General features: G+C 43.2%; 1 protein-coding gene across 2 annotated transcripts in view; it reads left to right on the forward strand.

Moving 5' to 3' along the window:
• XPO4 (exportin 4) overlaps window positions 1-17,556 on the forward strand; it is a 157,693-nt gene that overhangs the window by 105,670 nt on the left and 34,467 nt on the right. For both annotated transcript variants that reach the window (XM_068266960.1, XM_068266961.1), the window contains exons 8-9: window positions 8,825-8,982; window positions 11,812-11,986. In XM_068266960.1, coding sequence (XP_068123061.1) covers window positions 8,825-8,982; window positions 11,812-11,986 — 333 coding nt within the window. The remainder of the gene's footprint in view (window positions 1-8,824; window positions 8,983-11,811; window positions 11,987-17,556) is intronic.

Consider the following 17,556-nt stretch of genomic DNA (forward strand, 5'->3'; position numbering starts at 1 on the left):
GACCCGACTGAGCCATTTACCAGGGCTGATCGCGGGAGGACAGAGAGGGCCTCAGATGTGTTTATGGGGTGGGATTAAGCCCCGGGTAAGTATCAAATCTTTCGTTTACAGGATTTCTGGTACACTTTTAAAAGTTAAATACAAGACAGTGGGAATGCAGAGAAATTGTTTTGTGTGAAAATTCAAATGCAAATTTGAACCTGGCAAGAGACATTTTTATGTAAAATGATCCTTATTTATGATTTTTATATAATTATATAAATTATCCTTATATAAACTGAAAAATCTCAATTTGAACATCTGCGTACCAATGTGCACAAAAATCGCGAAACCAGAGGAAAAAATACAAAACAAAGGAAAATACCCATAACATTGCAGAACAGATTTGTGCGCTTGAGAAAATGCAGAAAATCACACGTGGAATACCCATGAATAAGTGTGAAAGCTGTCTTACAGCATAACAAAATAAGAGACTGCTGCAATCCAACACTGCAATGGTTTTAAGGGTTTCCCCTACAGATTTTGGAATTTGTTTTCTCAAAAACTAGAAGAAAGAAAAATCATATTTTGACATGTTCCCTAGGTTATCCTTGAAACACATTTAGTGTTGATATCGAACAACAAATTGGGTGTTGATATGTCTTGGAGCTTTGCAATCAGCTGCGAAAATTGGCCCCACAGATTTCAATGCAATTTTCTGCATGAGAATTTGCAGCAAAATCAAGTTTGAGAATTTCGCCTGCTCATCCCCAATGCTTATATGTTACTATCTGTGTTGGGTAAGCTTTCAACAGTTCTAAATTCCGTGTAAGAGGGAATTCTGAAGTGAGAGGAATATTAAAGCTTTTAATCCGTGTGCACAGCTTATGTACCTGGCTGTCATTGTTGCTGCAGTAGAATCTGAGGCATACCTGCAACAAGATGAAGAAGTTGCTGCTCCGCCTCCTCTTTTGCGCATCTGTAGTTTATCAGCCACCACTATGCCAGCAGCAGTCAGGGCCCTTTTCCGCCGGCTGTGATCTGCTCTGCGGATCGCTAGAACAACGAGATAACGTGTAAATCACGGTGCTCATTTTCCACTTCTGTGATTTGTTTTTCGCTGAATCACAATCGCCGGCTGGCATGATTCTCATCACGCTGCGTTCCTGATGGCAAAGAATGCAAATGTGGCTAGTGGAAAAAGCAGCTTGCGTGATCGCAAGCGCAGGTGATCGTGCTCGCTAGTGGTTTAGGCCCTTACAGCCACTGTAGTAGCAGCTGTCACTGTGCTAACTGGGCACTGTACATAGGTTATTTCCATGGAAATTATTTGACAGGCATATCTGTTAAATCAACAAATTTACTCCCCCCCCCCCCCCCCCCCCTTCACACACACACACAAAAGGTGTTTAATTTAACTAGTTCGGCATCCTAGCGCTCTCAAGAATGGCGATATGGCCTTTGGCCTAAAACGTTTGGACACCCTTGCTGTAAAACAATGCGTTGTTGAGGGCTGGTTTTGGAAGCCCTGTGTATAGTACAGCAGAGTAACGGACTAATGGGGGAAGTTGGTACTTGGTTAAGCCCCTTCATCATCATGCGGCCAGCTTCTGGATCTAAGCAGACAACTGCCTGGGTCACCGGAGCGCGCTGTGTTGTGTCTGTGATTTGCACGGCTCGGCTGCTGAGACAACACTGAGCCTCTATTTCTTTCTTCTGATGAGGTGTAAAAGTTGTCCGTGGCCAGTGACAGGCACACACTGAACAGCTGTCTGCTAGACTTCTAAGCAACTGCTGCCGTCAGCTGTGACCGCCTCCTGCAAATATCCTCCGTCTCGGCCACTTAACCCTTGGCTGTCTCTGTTCTGTCGCCCATCTATCAGGTCTCCATGGTGAATGAGACAGAATATAAACACCTCGTAACCATGCACCGTATATTATCTTTCTAATCAGAGATTTGCCGCCGGGAGCGAGAAGCGTGTTCTTTTTATTGCCAGAAGGATTGACTTTATCTAATCCATCAACTTGTTTTATGGGACATCTTTGATCACGATTTCGATGGGACATGTGTAATTATTGCTTTGTTTATGTAGCTCCTGTCTATTTCAAATCCCAGCCCTATTGTATTACTAAAAATAACATTCTGTAGCCAAGAGCAATACTGGGTTTCTATAGGTCTTCAGCTGTTTGTCCTTACTGTGTACCTGAATTCAAGAAAATCAAATTAAGCAGCAGCCCTGCCGTACTCATCCTATAGTGTCTGCCGTAATGATTACGGGCAGAAATGGCTTGACTGCAGCCAAAACTAATCGTGTAGCCTTACCCTCTGGTGAGCTATATGGAGGTTATAGCTTGGTTTGAGCTTCTGTCTGCAGCATGGAGGTGACACTAATGAAGAGTGGGCGAGGGCTGGGGCTAGGGAAGGTTGCAATTGCCGAATTCCAATGCCACCTAAATTTTGCACGAAATGCCAAATAAATTCTGAATTTTACAGATTCCAAGTTTGTGTTGTGAAAACATATTACAGTAGAGTCTTAGTTATTCGGCTAATTCTATGTGAAATTTTCATTTACAAGTTTGAATACTGCAAAATCTGTGCACTTATCCCTAGTTGGGACACCCGTGTAAACACTGAACAAACACTTGTAGAAATCACAAATTTATTGTTAAGGGTGACTGATATTGCGAAGGTGTTGGCGACTTGAAGAAGCCCATACACTGGTCCATTTCAGCCACCGATCGATTCTATGGAATCAATTGATTGGAAATCGATTCTATCGAATCAGCCGATCGATTTGCGGCCTATTTTGATCGATTTGATCTGTCTGACTGGATGAAAAATCTAGGTTGATCTGCTGCTGGCAGCAGATCGATGACCCAATAATGCATTTAAATTGATTTTCAATAGATTTTATTCTGAAACCTATTGGAAATCTTTTCCTAGTGTGTGGCACACAGATAGATTCCTGGCAGATTCGACTTGACAGGCATTAATATTATTTATTTATTTATATAATGCCAACATATTCCGCAAGGCTTTACAAAGCACAATAGGACGACACGGAACATAGGTACAACCAAAAAATGTACAGCAGAGTCTCAAGCAGTACAAATATTGCAACAAAAGCAGTAAACCTTAGGAGGATGGGTAGGGAGACTTACTAGGTGAGATGTGTGTGTGTGTGTGTGTGTGTGTGTGGGGGGGGGGGGGGGGGGGGGGGATGAGCTAATGAGCCTTTGCTTCTGATTACATTGTGAACAGATAAGTAAACGTGCTAAAATATGTTATGAGCTTGTGTGAAAAGGTGTTTAAAAATGCGTTTGAAGATCTCCAGGTTTGGAGCATGATGTACAGGCTGTGTAAGAGAGTTCCAGATGAGGGGTGATGCTCGTGTAAAGTCCTGGATGCATCTGACAAATCTGATGCGCAAATCTATAAGTGTTTGGCCACCTTTAGAATGCGTGTGCAAATCAAGGGCAATCCTGACTTCACTGGCTACATGATTTTCCAGTTTAGTTATTTACTGATGAAGCTTGAGCAGCAGAACGGGCAAATAACATTTTCCACCGGAGTTCAGCAATGGCAGCCTCGGTTTTTCTCCCGCAGCGGGCTTCTTTTCAGGAGCAGTGGTCTAGTAAAACTTTATTATAGCTTTATTTATAGTTTTGTGTTAGGATTGCTGATAGGATAGGGTTAGGGTTGCCAGGTGTCCGGTTTTAGACCGGACAGTCCAGTTTTTGGCCGCTGTGTCCGGTGCAAAAAGGCATGCTAAACCGGACAATTAAGATGTCCGGTTTTATGCCTTTTCCGGCGGCTGTCAGTATTGACAGCCGCCTGTAGCAGGAGGAGAGCAGCGCAGTGGAGGGAAAGCGGTGGGCAGCGGCGGAGAAGGGGGCCATCTCCCCCCCTTCTCTCACCTTAGATGCTTTCCGTCCCTCGCTGTCTCCTCCGATCTGTGTGTGGCTGACTGGCGGTGGCGCTTGGCAGCGGGCGGGACTTGCCTTCCGTGTCGCTCCATGCGCCGGCCGGAAGTTCTGGTGCCGCAGCCGCTGCTCTGGTCTGCATCAGACCAGAGTAGTGGCAACTCATCCCGCGCGGCGCCTGCGACGAGACCAGTCACCAGACGGAGGAGACACGGAAGGTAAGTTCCGCCCCTCTGCCAGCCACCGCACACACCGATCGGAGGAGACAGCGAGGGAGGGAGAGGACCCTAAGGTGAGCGAAGGGGGGGGGAGATGGCCCCCTTCTTCACAGCTCTCCCTCTTCTCTGCGCTGACTGCTTCCTTCCTGGGGGGGGGGGGGGGGGGGGGGGAGACACACCTGCCTACATATACTGGGCCCATATACACCCTGGCTAAATATACTGGGCCCATATACACCCTGGCTACATATACTGGGCCCATATACACCTTGGCTAAATATACTGGGCCCATATACACCCTGGCTACATATACTGGGCCCATATACACCCTGGCTAAATATACTGGGCCCATATACACCCTGGCTACATATACTGGGCCCATATACACCCTGGCTACATATACTGGGCATATATACCCCCTGACTACATATACTGGGCCCATATACACCCTGGCTACATATACTGGGCCCATATACGCCCTGGCTACATATACTGGGCCCATATACACCCTGGCTACATATACTGGGCCCATATACACCCTGGCTACATATACTGGGCCCATATACACCCTGGCTACATATACTGGGCCCATATACACCCTGGCTACATATACTGAGCCCATATACCGCTGGCTATATATACTGGGGACATATTCCCCTGCCTACATATACTGGGGACATATACCTCTGGCTACATATACTGGGCACATATATCCCTGGCTACATATACTGGGGACAACTGGCTGTTTGTCATTATGTGCAGTTACTGGTGAAAAGCTGTCTCTTATTATGTGCATTTACTGGTGAAAAGCTGTCTCTTATGTGCATTTACTGGTGAAAAGCTGTCTCATGTGCATTTACTGGTGAAAAGCTGTCTCTTATGTGCATTTACTGGTGAAAAGATGTCTCTTATGTGCATTTAGTGGTGAAAAGATGTCTCTTATGTGCATTTACTGGTGAAAAGCGGTCTCTTATTATGTGCATTTACTGGTGAAAAGTGGTCTCTTATGTGCATGTACTGGTGAGGACAGTTAGTGACATGGCTATGTACTCTGTAATGTGCTGCAGAAGATGTCAGTGCGATATAAATACTGTAAAAAACATTTTTTAAAAAGCCCATTGCTTAGCCCCACTCTACATAAAAGTGCGCTTCTGACTCCGCCCCTAACTCCACCCCCTGTCCGGTTTTCTCCATCAGCCGACCTGGCAACCCTAGATAGGGTTTGCTTGTATACTAAATTTCACTTATCCATTTGCTCATCCAAATGAGAAAAAAAGGTTAATGCAAATACAGTACCTACGTGTCCTCTTACAATGGCCATACACTTGGCACACTGTATTGGAACATGGCGCAGGGTACCACAATGAAAACTTAGTGTAGACCCATTGGATCCTTCAGCCAGCCTTCGATCTACAGCCACGGCCTGCCCTATTTTAAGCGAGATGTTCATCCACAGTGATGGATGATTTTGATTGTAAATTCGAAAGATTTCAGGTGGCCTTGTTGGGGCAGCAATCTCCAGGAGATTCTATCACAGTGATTGAATGGCAGGGAAATATCAATTAGTGTACTTTACTGACACTGGGCACATTGTTTAATGAACGAGCTGTTAGATTTGATAAACATTGACTCTAAGGGCCTTTTCACACTAGGTGCAGTGCCATCTGCTATGACTGCACATCGAATGTGACAAGCAAGGTAACATTAAAGATGAAAGTCTAAGCACAACTGACAGTCAACAGGTACACCCCCATATTCATTGTAGGGCATATTCCACGGCTGGATAGTGTACTGGTTAAGGTCTCTGCCTCTGACACAGGACCAGGGTCCGAATCCGGCTCTTCCTGTTCAGTAAGCCAGCACCTACTCAGTAAGGAGACCCTGGGCAAGACTCCCTAACACTGCTACTGAGTGCGCTCTAGTGGCTGCAGCTCTGCCACATTGAGTCCAAGAGGAGAAACGCGCGATATAAACGTTTTGTCTTGTCTTGACATTTCTGTATGTACTAATTATGGGGAAGCTTTTTGGTTCCTACCAGTCCTCTACAACCTAGGTTCTCAACGTGTGGTACGCGTACCCCAGGGGGTACTTCAGATGGTTCCAGGGGGTACTCAGGCTTGATATAATTGTCTAAGTACAACACATTTAGAGTTTTAGATCATGATAAATCCTACATAAACCACACCAAATTAGTATTATAGCTAATTAAAAGCAATAATAAATGCTTGGAAATAGTTTAGAACCAATTATGTACTAGGATTAAAAATATATTTGTCAAGGGGTACTTGAGATAATGTTTACTATGCCACGGGGTACTTGGTGAGTACAGGGTTTTAAAAGGGGTACATACCAATACAATGTTGAGAAACACTGCTCTACAAAACCCTCTAGTGGTACATGTCCTCCATGACTCACCATGTAAAACAAGTGTTTATTGAAGTTGTTTGAATTATTGTTGTAATCTAAAGTGGTATGATGTGCACTTGTGCTGCCACAATGCTGGAACTCCTGAGATTCTCTATTCCCATTGAGAATAGAGGTCACAAGACATGTTCACCTAATCAAAATTCTGCAGAAACCTGATCCCTTCACAAGTTGTGTATTATGTCTACTGGAATGCAGCTGGTCACAGTCAGCAGCCAGAGAAAGTCCCCATAAAATTCACATTTACTCCATTTCATGACTGCCAGACATCACTCAGACCACGGAACACACAATTTACCCCTTCCTCCGTGCAGTGACTGTAATGATATCTTATCAGCAGCACAATTAAGATAACCGCTTCTTTCTCTGTTGCTAGAAAAGGCAAAAATAAGGCCTCTTTTTCCACTAGGAAACGTGAATGTAATTGTGCTGCGATCGCGTTTCAAACGAATTTCCACTAATGCGATTGAGCTACTGTACTCAACTATAGGAGCTCAATCTCATCCAAAATGCACCAGGACGACAATTGCACTCAGGACAAAATCACAGCGCAGTCAGAAAGCACTAATGGAAATGGCCATCTGACTTTTTCAGTAGTTTTGTGGAGTCTGTACAAAAATCATCCGACTCAGACTCTGACTCCTCAGTTTATGGAACCACCGACTCCGACTCCAGGTACCCAAAATGGTTTTGACTCCGACTCCTTAGTCTAACTCTTACCAGGGTAGTGGATTTGGTACAAACATCATCCGACTCCTCAGTTTATGAAACCTTCGACTCTGACTCCAACTCAGACTCCATAAGCCTGAGCAAAACATAGGGTAGTGGAAAAGGGCCCTAACCACTGTAAAAAAAAAAATTATTGTAAGGGCCCTTTTACACTTAATACGTTGGTTTGCGTTAGTTAGTACTGGTACGGGGTTTTTCCATAGCAGTGCATTGTGAAAAAGCTTTCAGTTAAAACGTGTATAGTGCAAACGTAGCCATAGGGTAACATGGGCATTACTTTGAAAATCAGTTTCATTTCAGTTATAACTGAGAGCAGCAATGTAAAAGGGGTCTAAGGTAGGTTCTTATAGATGTTACTTTTACACAATACACTGGATTTTTATTTTTTAGAATTTAATACCACTTTATGTAATGGCTCCTGTTACTAAAATGACCAACACACCTTATGGAATAAGGGTAATCTATGAAATGCAGACCTGTGCATAATTTGAAGTAAGTGGAAGGCCTATTTTAAATGCAGTAATCACCTAGAAAACCTTTGAGTCACAATAACTACATCATTCAGTCATAACTTCATTTATAAAAGGGACCAATAGTTGTAGTAATGAAGCTTATTAAACAATAGTGAATGGTGTAATCTTCTGATGACTCATCAACTTTCCCCTACCTTCCCAGGAGGCATAATCTGAGGCTAGCAAATCAAAGCTGCTAGCAGTCAATCTTGTCAATTAGCTGTAATAATAATAACTTCTCTTGTCACATCTTCCCTTCCATGCGGACACTAACCAGCACACTAGGAGAATTTTCCACTCTTCGCCATAATAGGACTTCCATGAGACATGCCATGCCTTTTGCCTTATTCTGTAGGGAAATGCCAGATGTTAGTTTAGCACAAGTGACTTCACCCATCATGTGCTGTGTTGGATACACTTAGATTTGTCATACAAACATAATTTGTTGTTTGATATGTGTCCACATGGGGGCACACTTCTGCCTTGCATGTGATGCACAAGCCATGCTGTAACCATTTCCTAGTCCTACATGTCCGAGTGCTTCTGATTGCGAGCGGAACACTGTGGCAGCGCTTATTGCCTCTCCCATAAGTGTTGTGAATGATTGAGTGTGGTGCGGTTGAAAGACACGGCCGCAGCACGCACCCTGATTAACTCCCCGCGGTGTTTACCTCCATCAAAGCTGTGTCTGTATACACTTGATTTGAAACTGTCAGCTAAGTTTAGCCAGACGCAGTAGCCTAGGCATAGCTTGCATAATCCAGATAACTGTCATGACTGCTGTTTTTAGCCGGAGCAGTGAGTGTCGGGCTGGCATCTGTTTTAGCTCGGCCTTCAAGATGAAGGTATCACCCAGGAACATTTTAGCTATTTTAAATGATAAGTCTGAAGCTGCTGGAAAGGGGGTCTGCAGCCGATCGGCGTGTGGATTAGAGGCCTGCTGATCAGACCAGCTAGGAAATCAGAAGTCGACGTCTTGCCAGCGGTGTATGTGTGTGGTCTTCACTACAACTGGTGACCCTGCTGTATTCCCTACAGGTTCACCGGAAAATCAGAGAGGATTCGGATATGGCCCAGGACTCTTTACAGTGCTTGGCCCAGCTGGCGTCCCTCCACGGCCCCATCTTCCCCGATGAGCGGTCGCAAGTCGATTACTTGGCACATTTCATTGAAGGATTACTGAATACAATTAACGGGTAGGTACGATTGTGTGATATTGGCATGTGAATAAAATTTGCAGCTCATCTTCTCCTGTAGGAAATTCTTCTCATCTTGCTTCTAAGGCAAAGGAGTTCGCCTGTTAGTGGTATTCAAGGGAGCAACGTGTTGCCAGAAAGACAGATGTCTGTACTTTGTCATGCTGAGCTACACATACGTGAGACGCTGACTCTGTATTGCCTGGCAGATGTGTGCAGTCGGGAGGGAGGTGTGAACAAGTGCTGGCACCAGCATTCACTGGAAGGAGTAGTACCCAGCAGCCCTGAGCAACCAATCAGAAACCTTGTCAGTTGCCATTGGCAACTGCTTTATTTCTTCCTCCACTCTAGCTGAACATCTATACTGTGTGTGGAAGCATTCTTACCCTAGTAGTATACTTTTGTGTACAAGCCATTAACCGGACTTAGGGCCATATGCAATTCACTTTCTCTCCTAAGTTTTCTCCAAGGTGAATTTCCCCATCTTATCCTTAAAATGTCTTTCAAGCCACGAGCAAGTAAGACGACAATAATTTTGACAGTACTTTTTCATGTACGTTTCGGTATTTCGATTGCAGTGCTGAAAAATTGTTTTAAACAGAAGATGAACAATTATATCCTAGGAGAAAAAGTGAATTGGTTTGAGCACTTAGAGCTTTCACTTTCCACTGAAGTGAGAACAATATGGAGGCTGCCATATTTATTTCCTTTTAAACAACACCAGTTGCCTGGCAGCCCTGCTGATCTATTTGGCTATAGTGGTGTCCGAATAGCGTCAGGAAACAAGCATGCAGCTAATCTTGTCAGATCTTACAATAATGTCAGAAACACCCGATCTGCTGCATGCTTGTTCAGGGTCTATGGCTAAAAGTATTAGAGGGAGAGTCCTTGGCTGACCGCAGGACTGCCAAGTAACTGGTATTGCTTAAAATGAAATAAATATGGCAGCCTCCTTATCCCTCTCACTACAGTTGTGTTTAAAATAGACCCAGCTAAAAACCACAAAAATATTCACCTATTGCTTTTGCTAAGAAATAAGAAACAGAAGGGATTTTTTGTTTACATACATTCTCATTAAAAGCGTGCATGAAAAAGGCATGAGGAAATAAGTGTGCCCAATTTCGGGTAGTATAACCTCAGTAACATTTACTGATATTCTAGGTCTTAAAGGTGTAAATTAGCAAAGTAAAATATCAGTAAATAAAGCCCATGTCTAACCTTAGCATCCCGTTTTAAAAAGAAATAAGTTTCTTCATATTCCCCATAGTTTTGTTCTTACATCACTATGCGCTCTTGTCAAGAACCCTCGGTAATCGTGGAACCCAAGACACCTACTTCTGTTTGCAAAACTTAAAGGATAAAAATAAACTAATCAAATAAACAATTGTATCTATCTTCCTTCTCCTAAAATGACTTTAAGATATTCAACTGTTTTATTTTGTTTAAATATACTTTTGAAGTTTTAACTGTTTTGTTTTTGCTCAATTACACATTCATTGAAGTATGCCAGAGCTAAAATCTATGAACTATTGACCCTTTTTGTCTCTTTCCTGCTCTCAAGCCATTTTCTGCTAGAAAGTGTTTTATAGTTTGAATTTCTTATCAGTGTGGGTCACACTGAAGTCACTTCCTGTCAGGACGCAGTCAGCCGCTTACATACCTGATATTTCACGCTTTCGGGCAGAGAAAAATAGGAACAAATCATAGTTATTTGTGTGCTAGGCACTGTACATACACATGTCTATCTCATGTCACATGTCACTTTGGGTATCTTTTAAGATAAGTGTGATCCTATAATAAGAAATGTGATCAATAGACTTCCTGGAGTGCAGTAAAAAAGTTGATGGAACTGTTTTATCTAGAATGGGCCTCTCCATAGAAATCCATTCTGCCCATCACATGTAAACCAATATGGAGGCTTCTCCACCCCCGACAGTACTTTAGATACAGAGGTGGTGGATGCAGTTTTTGTTGTTTGCTTTTCCCACGCCTGTAACCATCTCCCATAAAGCATAATTGTGGGCATATGGCGGTTAGTAGGGGGCAGTGGCAGACCTCAGCATTAGATTTCTATACAGCAGAACCTTGTAAGGAGTACCTTTAACTTTTTGCAATAGTTGACTTATTGATTAGGGAGCCCATATTCTTTACCTTGGTTGAGAAATTACTATTCAGTAAGAGGCAGCCTTTCATTGTTAAAAGGAACCCAAGGTTCTATATTGTTTTGACCACTTGTATACAATCTTCTAATGTACAATATATTATATTGTCAGTCATTGCATAAGTTTATGTATGTAGATGTAAGCAACTGTTATGCCTAAAGTGGGCACTGTTTATTTTGTAAAACCCAATAAAAATATTCTGAAATAAAAGGAACCCAAGGTGAGAGTGATATGCAGGTTGCCATATTTAATTCCTGTTAATACCAGTTGCCCAGCAGCCCTGCTGTTTTTCTGGCATGGTACTGTCTGCATCACACACCTGAAAAAAGCATGCAGCTTATTTTATCAGAAATGTGATCTGCATGCTTGTTCAGGGTCTACAGCTACACGAATTAGAGGCAGAGGATCAGCAGGTCAGCCAGACAATGTGCATTGTTTGTTTAAAAGGAAAAAAAATATCTCGGCCTCCATATGTCTCTCACCTCAGGTCCCTTTCTACTGAGACCAGAAAAGGGAGTTTGGTTGAAGATGGTGAATTCACCTGCTGGATGGTGTACATGGGTGCTGGCCGAACAGGTTTTTGCAGAGGTCCTATAGTCAGATGTCCATGACTGGCCTCACAGTTTGCTTCTCTATCTCACACTGTATTTCTTTCTCTTCTGTTCAGGATAGAAATTGAAGATTCTGAAGCTGTGGGAATTTCCAACATAATCAGCAATTTAATAACGGTCTTTCCACGCAACATTCTAACTGCCATTCCGAGTGACCTTTTCTCCTCCTTTGTGAACTGCCTCACACACCTCACCTGCTCCTTTGGAAGAAGTGCCGCCCTGGAGGAAGTAGTGAGTAACCTTTGATCTCCCATGGTGTAGTTATGGGGCAGTTTTCAATGTACAGCACATAGAATATATACCTGTATATTCCTGCGTATAAGACTACTTTTTAACCCTTGAAAACCGTCTGAAAAGTTGGGGGTCGTCTTATAGGCCGGGTGTCATTGATGCTGGGTGGTACGCCCTATCCTGTTACCGCCTCTCAGATCTCCCTGCTCTTCCATACCGCTCTGAACAGGTAGACAAGGAGAGCTGACCAGTCTACTTAAGGAGAGTTGACCAATGCAACAAGTCAATTGACTATATACTGGGCAACACACAGTACAGCACCAGTATCTGTTCATACACAGCACCAGTACATGATTTTTTTATTTTAATTTGGTGTGCGTTGGAAGAGGGGTAGTCTTATACGGCGAGTATATCCCAAACTCTATATTTTAACTGGAAAAGTTGGGGGGTCGTCTTATACACGGAATATACGGTACATGACTGAGACAGAGCTGTGTGTTGGGGTCTGATATCTTCATTAAAGTATAAACAAGGTTTCTGGAAGTGAACCTAAACTTAGGGGGGAAAAAAAGACTTTAACTTACCTGGGACTTATACCAGCAAGGGGGCTGCTAGAAGTCCCAGGTTTTTTTTTTTTTTTTTTTTCCCTTTCCCCCTTGCGCTGTCACTTTAGTGGTCCCCCACAGTGACCCTCTGCCGGCCTACAGGCGAGTCGACCAGAGACGTAGCTATGGGTGGGCAAGGGGGGGGGGGGGGACATGTCCAGGGGCGCAGCACTGTAAGGGCATGGCCACTACACACCCCAAGTGAGTGAGAGGCAGCTCGCTGGCTGCCAGAAGTGCCCCTGCTTCTCTCCCTTCCTCTGCAGAGGAGTGCAGATGTGTTAATAGCAGCAGAAGAAGGGGTGCACATCTGGCTAACTAAAGGGGGGTACATTTGGCTATCTAAACGAGGGGAAGGGAGGCACATCTGGCTATCTTAACAGCATTTGTACACTTGGCTCCACCCATGACCACGCCCACATTCTGATGCTTGCCAATGCCTAATTAGTCCAGAGGGGGGGGCGCAAAAACTGTCTTTGTCTCCGGGTGCTGAAAAGCCTAGTTATGCCTCTGGAGGAGATGGCCACTATGGATGTGCGGCCGTACGCGACCTCGATCACACTTCTGTCATTGGAGCGTTCTGCACATGCGTAGTAGAGACTTTTTGTATTACGCATGCGCAGAGTGCTTCCAAAAAAAAATCCCTAAAAACGTTACTTTTAAAACTCCACGTTTGATGCCAGCAGAACATCCGGGTCAAACAGCCCTTAATGGCCTGCTACACAAGTTTCCCCAGGAATGGGCTTTTGTTTCTGGAGACTACTTATCTTTTGGTTTGTTTGTAAAGCTATTACTTTCTGTTGTCACCTTTCTGACTAAAGTGAAGCCTCATACACCAATATGAGGCAAGATGACCTGGCAGGGATCAGGACTTGATTCTTTAGATGACAGTGCGGGGCCAACACTGTACAGACGTACCGCTAGCATCCAGGCTAGTGACTTGTACTGTATGCGTGGGGAGGAGGGCCAAAGAAGCACTGCACAAGGGGCATCACGTTGCTGACTTAGTGAGTCAGAACAACAATGCACTTAACCAAGTTGGTACACCGAGCTGATCGCAGGCTGTGGTGTCGGTGGCCACTGTACTCTAGATTCTCTGCATCTTCAGTTGTTATTGAGCTTCAGCTAGTGTGTGTACACAGCTTTAAGACTGATACGCACCTACAACTTTGGCCAATAATTGACCAATTTTACCAACTCCATGTAATATGAGGGTCAACAGATTTTGAATACTATGAACAGATTGTGTAGGTAAACTTTTATACTACATGTAAGTGGTAACATTAGGGAACCAAAATTGAAGGTGTGTACCTGGCTTCAGATATACACAATTAGATATCCATTATTCAAAAAATGAATTGGTTCATACTGATCATTTTACCACCTTGCACAAATCCGCAATAGCTGTTGGACAGTCAGTGTACTTCAAGCCTCCCAATGCATCTATCAGTCCCTGGCTACTTTCACCTGCACTCAATAAAAAGAATGGCATTTCCTAATTAAAGAGATACCGTGACTAAGAATTGAACTTTATCCCAATCAGTAGCGGATACCCCCTTTTACATGAGAAATCTATTCCTTTTCACAAACGGATCATCAGGGGCTCTGTATGGCTGATATTGTGGTGAAACCCCTCCCACAAAGACCATGGTCCTGGCAGTTTCCTGTCTGTGAACCTCGTTGCATTGTGGGAAATAGCGGTTTCCAACTGCCAAAAAAACAAGCAGCAGCTACATCACCTGCCAGCAGTAAAAATGTCACCATGTGATAAATGTTAGAATGTAAATCGGGGATTTAAAATATTTTACAATGGGCAAACACTGACTAAATAATTTATACATAATTATTGTAAAAATGAAACACTTTTTTTTATTACATTATTTTCACTGGAGTTCCTCTTTAAAGTGACTCTGTAACAACAATTACAACGTTTTTTTCTACCATCCTACAAGTTCCTAAACCTATTCTAATGTGTTCTGGCTTACTGCAGCTCTTTCTACTATAACCATCTCTGTAATAAATCAATGTATCTTTCCCCTGTCAGACTTGTCGGCCTGTGTCTGGAAGGCTGCCAACTCTTCCGTGCTGGTCTGTTCCTCTATGCACACTCCAGTGTGTGTTTTATTTACATAAGCCAGCTGCTTCTCTGCTATCTTATCAGTGATAGAAGAGAGCTGGATAAAAATCCTCCTCTGGAGGCTGTGAAAGGAGCTGGTCTGTCACATACTAAGGGATTAACGACATAGACAGAGCTGTCTGCAGGAAGCCTGTAATGTTCAGTGCATGAGAGAAGCTGGGGACAGAAGGTAAACACACACAAGTAATCTCTTGAGATTCAGAAGTAAGGCTGTATACAGCCTGCTTGTGTATGAATGTATTTTCTATGTGTGGACATGCTGTACATCAACCTACTTCCTGTTTTGGTGGCCATTTTGTTTGTTTATAAACAAACTTTTTAAAACTGTTTTTAAATACTTTTAATGCGGCGGGGAGCGGTGAAATTGTGACAGAGGGTAATAGGAGATGTCATCTAACACACTGGTATGTTTACTTTTGTGCGATTTTAACAATACAGATTCTCTTTAAGTCTGTTGATAATTCCATCAAAAAATGACTGGGGCCTTTTTTTAATCATTCTTATTGATATGGTGATTTTAGCAATTAAAACTCTTCACTGGCTAAAAACAGTGCATAGTTTAATAAGTTGAAGTAGGAACACGGTCAGACAGCTTGGTTGTTTTGGGGGTCACAACAGCAGCTGTGAGTGACCAGAATTCAGATTTTTTTTTTACATTTCTTCCCACTTGCACGCTGCTGGAAAGCCAGAGTGAGGAACTTGAGAAAAGTGTCATTACGCTGGGTATGGTCCAGCAGCGTGGTGTGCCACCTAATTATACACTCCATGCCGTTGACCTCTGGTGACATAGCTTGGCATAGATCTTCCGGGCTGAGCAGTGCCAGCAGCCACTAAAATAGATGCTTAATAGCTAGCCTTGGAAGCTTCAGTCATTGTGCTACTCCAGGCCCATAGTCACTCGTCATAGGGTGATACAGCAAGTTTACAGAGCAGGTCCTCAAGATCTGATATTTACAGGACACTTGAATCCTCTGCCTCTAAAACGCTTTGCCATAGAGCCTGATCAAGCTTCCAGATCACGTTTCTGACAAAAATCGGTCAAGATTAGCTGCATGCTTGTTTCAGGTGTGCGATTCACACACTACTGATGCCAGAATGATCAGCAGGACAACCAGGCAACTAGTTTTGAATAAAGGAAATAAGTTGCTTTGGGTTCCCTTTAAGATATTGGTAAGACATTTACTGATCGCTTTTCAGGGAGTGTAACACTCTGCTGTATGAATGTATTACATTCTGGAGAATTCATCTAGAAGGATGAGCATCCCTGCTGTAACAGACTTAAAGAGGAAAAATAATGTAATAAAAAGTGTTTCATTTTTACAATAATTATGTATAAAGGATTTAGTCAGTGTTTGCCCAAAAAGCTTTCCTCTCCCTGATTTACATTCTGACATTTACCACATGGTGACTTTTTTACTGCTGGCCGGTGATGTAGCTGGTGCTTGGTTTTTTCAGTTGGAAACCGCTGTAAAAGGTTCACAGACAGGAAACTGGCAGGACCATGATCCTCAGAGTTTCTTGTTGCAGGGGTTTCACCACAATATCAGCCATACAGAGCCCCCGATGATCCATTTGAGAAAAGGAATAGATTTCTCATGTAAAAGGGGGTATCAGACTGATGGGTTGAAGTTCAATTCTTGGTCATGGTCTCTCTTTAAAGCAAATATAAAGCAAATCTAAAAAAAAAAAAAGTTACGGAGTGGGAAGGCCTCTGAAGATCCCATAGAACCTTCCTGGTCTTTTCTCTGTGCCCCAGTCCACCACTGTTCCCCTGCGAAAGTCCGTACCTTCGGGAGTCTTAGAAAGGCTTCGGGGAAGTGAGTGCTTATGAAGATGGGTGTACCTGTACTGCGCCAGTATGCACTCACTCAAAACAGAGCCGCTCGCCTTCGGAAGTACTCAGGGACACGATTACTTCCAAAGCCTTCCCGAGAACTCCCAAAGGCATATACGACCAGTCTTTAAGTTAACTCTCCAATCCTTAAAATAACTCCAGAGTTAAAGACAGGCTGTTAATTAACTGCGTGTGAAAATAACTACAGAGGAGGTAAATTAACTACAGAAGAGGTAATGTAAGGAATGAAGAGATAAGATAACTGTCTCTTATGTGGAGGTAAGTTTTCTCTTGCCTTATTATCTCCAGCATGATCTTAGTGAATTGAGGCCAATGACCTCAATTCACTAAGATCATGCTGGAGATAAGGCAAGAGAAAACTTACCTCCACACAGTAAGAGAGTTATCGGATCTCTTCATTCCTTACATTACCTCTTCTGTAGTTAATTTACCTCCTCTGTAGTTATTTTCACACGCAGTTAATTAACAGCCTGTCTTTAACTCTGGAGTTATTTTAAGGATTGGAGAGTTAACTTAAAGACAGAAGAGTTAACTTTAGGTTTGCCTGAGGTAAAATGTTTCCTGAATGCTACATGCCTTATCGCCGTGGTGACAGCTCTAGAAACGTTATTAAAGACAGGAGATAAGCTTAGTGAATTGAGGCATATAGAGTCCTTTTTATTTGACTGTGTTGGTGTGCTTTAGGGGGTGCTACAAGTAGGAACAAGTTTCTAGTGTAATGGCGCTCGGGAGTAACTTTCCAACATGTCACATTGCTAGAGTTCCCAATATAGGATGGGGGACCAACTGTACACGGGGTGACCAAATGATCATTTTGGGTGACTTAAGTTGCAGGTGTGTACATGCCTTTACTGAACCAACATCATCCTAAACTCCAGTGTAGAAGCACTGTAGTGATATTGTGCCAAGATTCCTGTCCAGAAAGCTTTCGTCTTGCATGTTGCTGGGTGGGAGGATTGTGAGCTACAGTATTCTC

This window comes from Hyperolius riggenbachi, chromosome 2 (genome assembly GCF_040937935.1).
Source record: "Hyperolius riggenbachi isolate aHypRig1 chromosome 2, aHypRig1.pri, whole genome shotgun sequence".
Classification (NCBI taxonomy): domain Eukaryota; kingdom Metazoa; phylum Chordata; class Amphibia; order Anura; family Hyperoliidae; genus Hyperolius; species Hyperolius riggenbachi.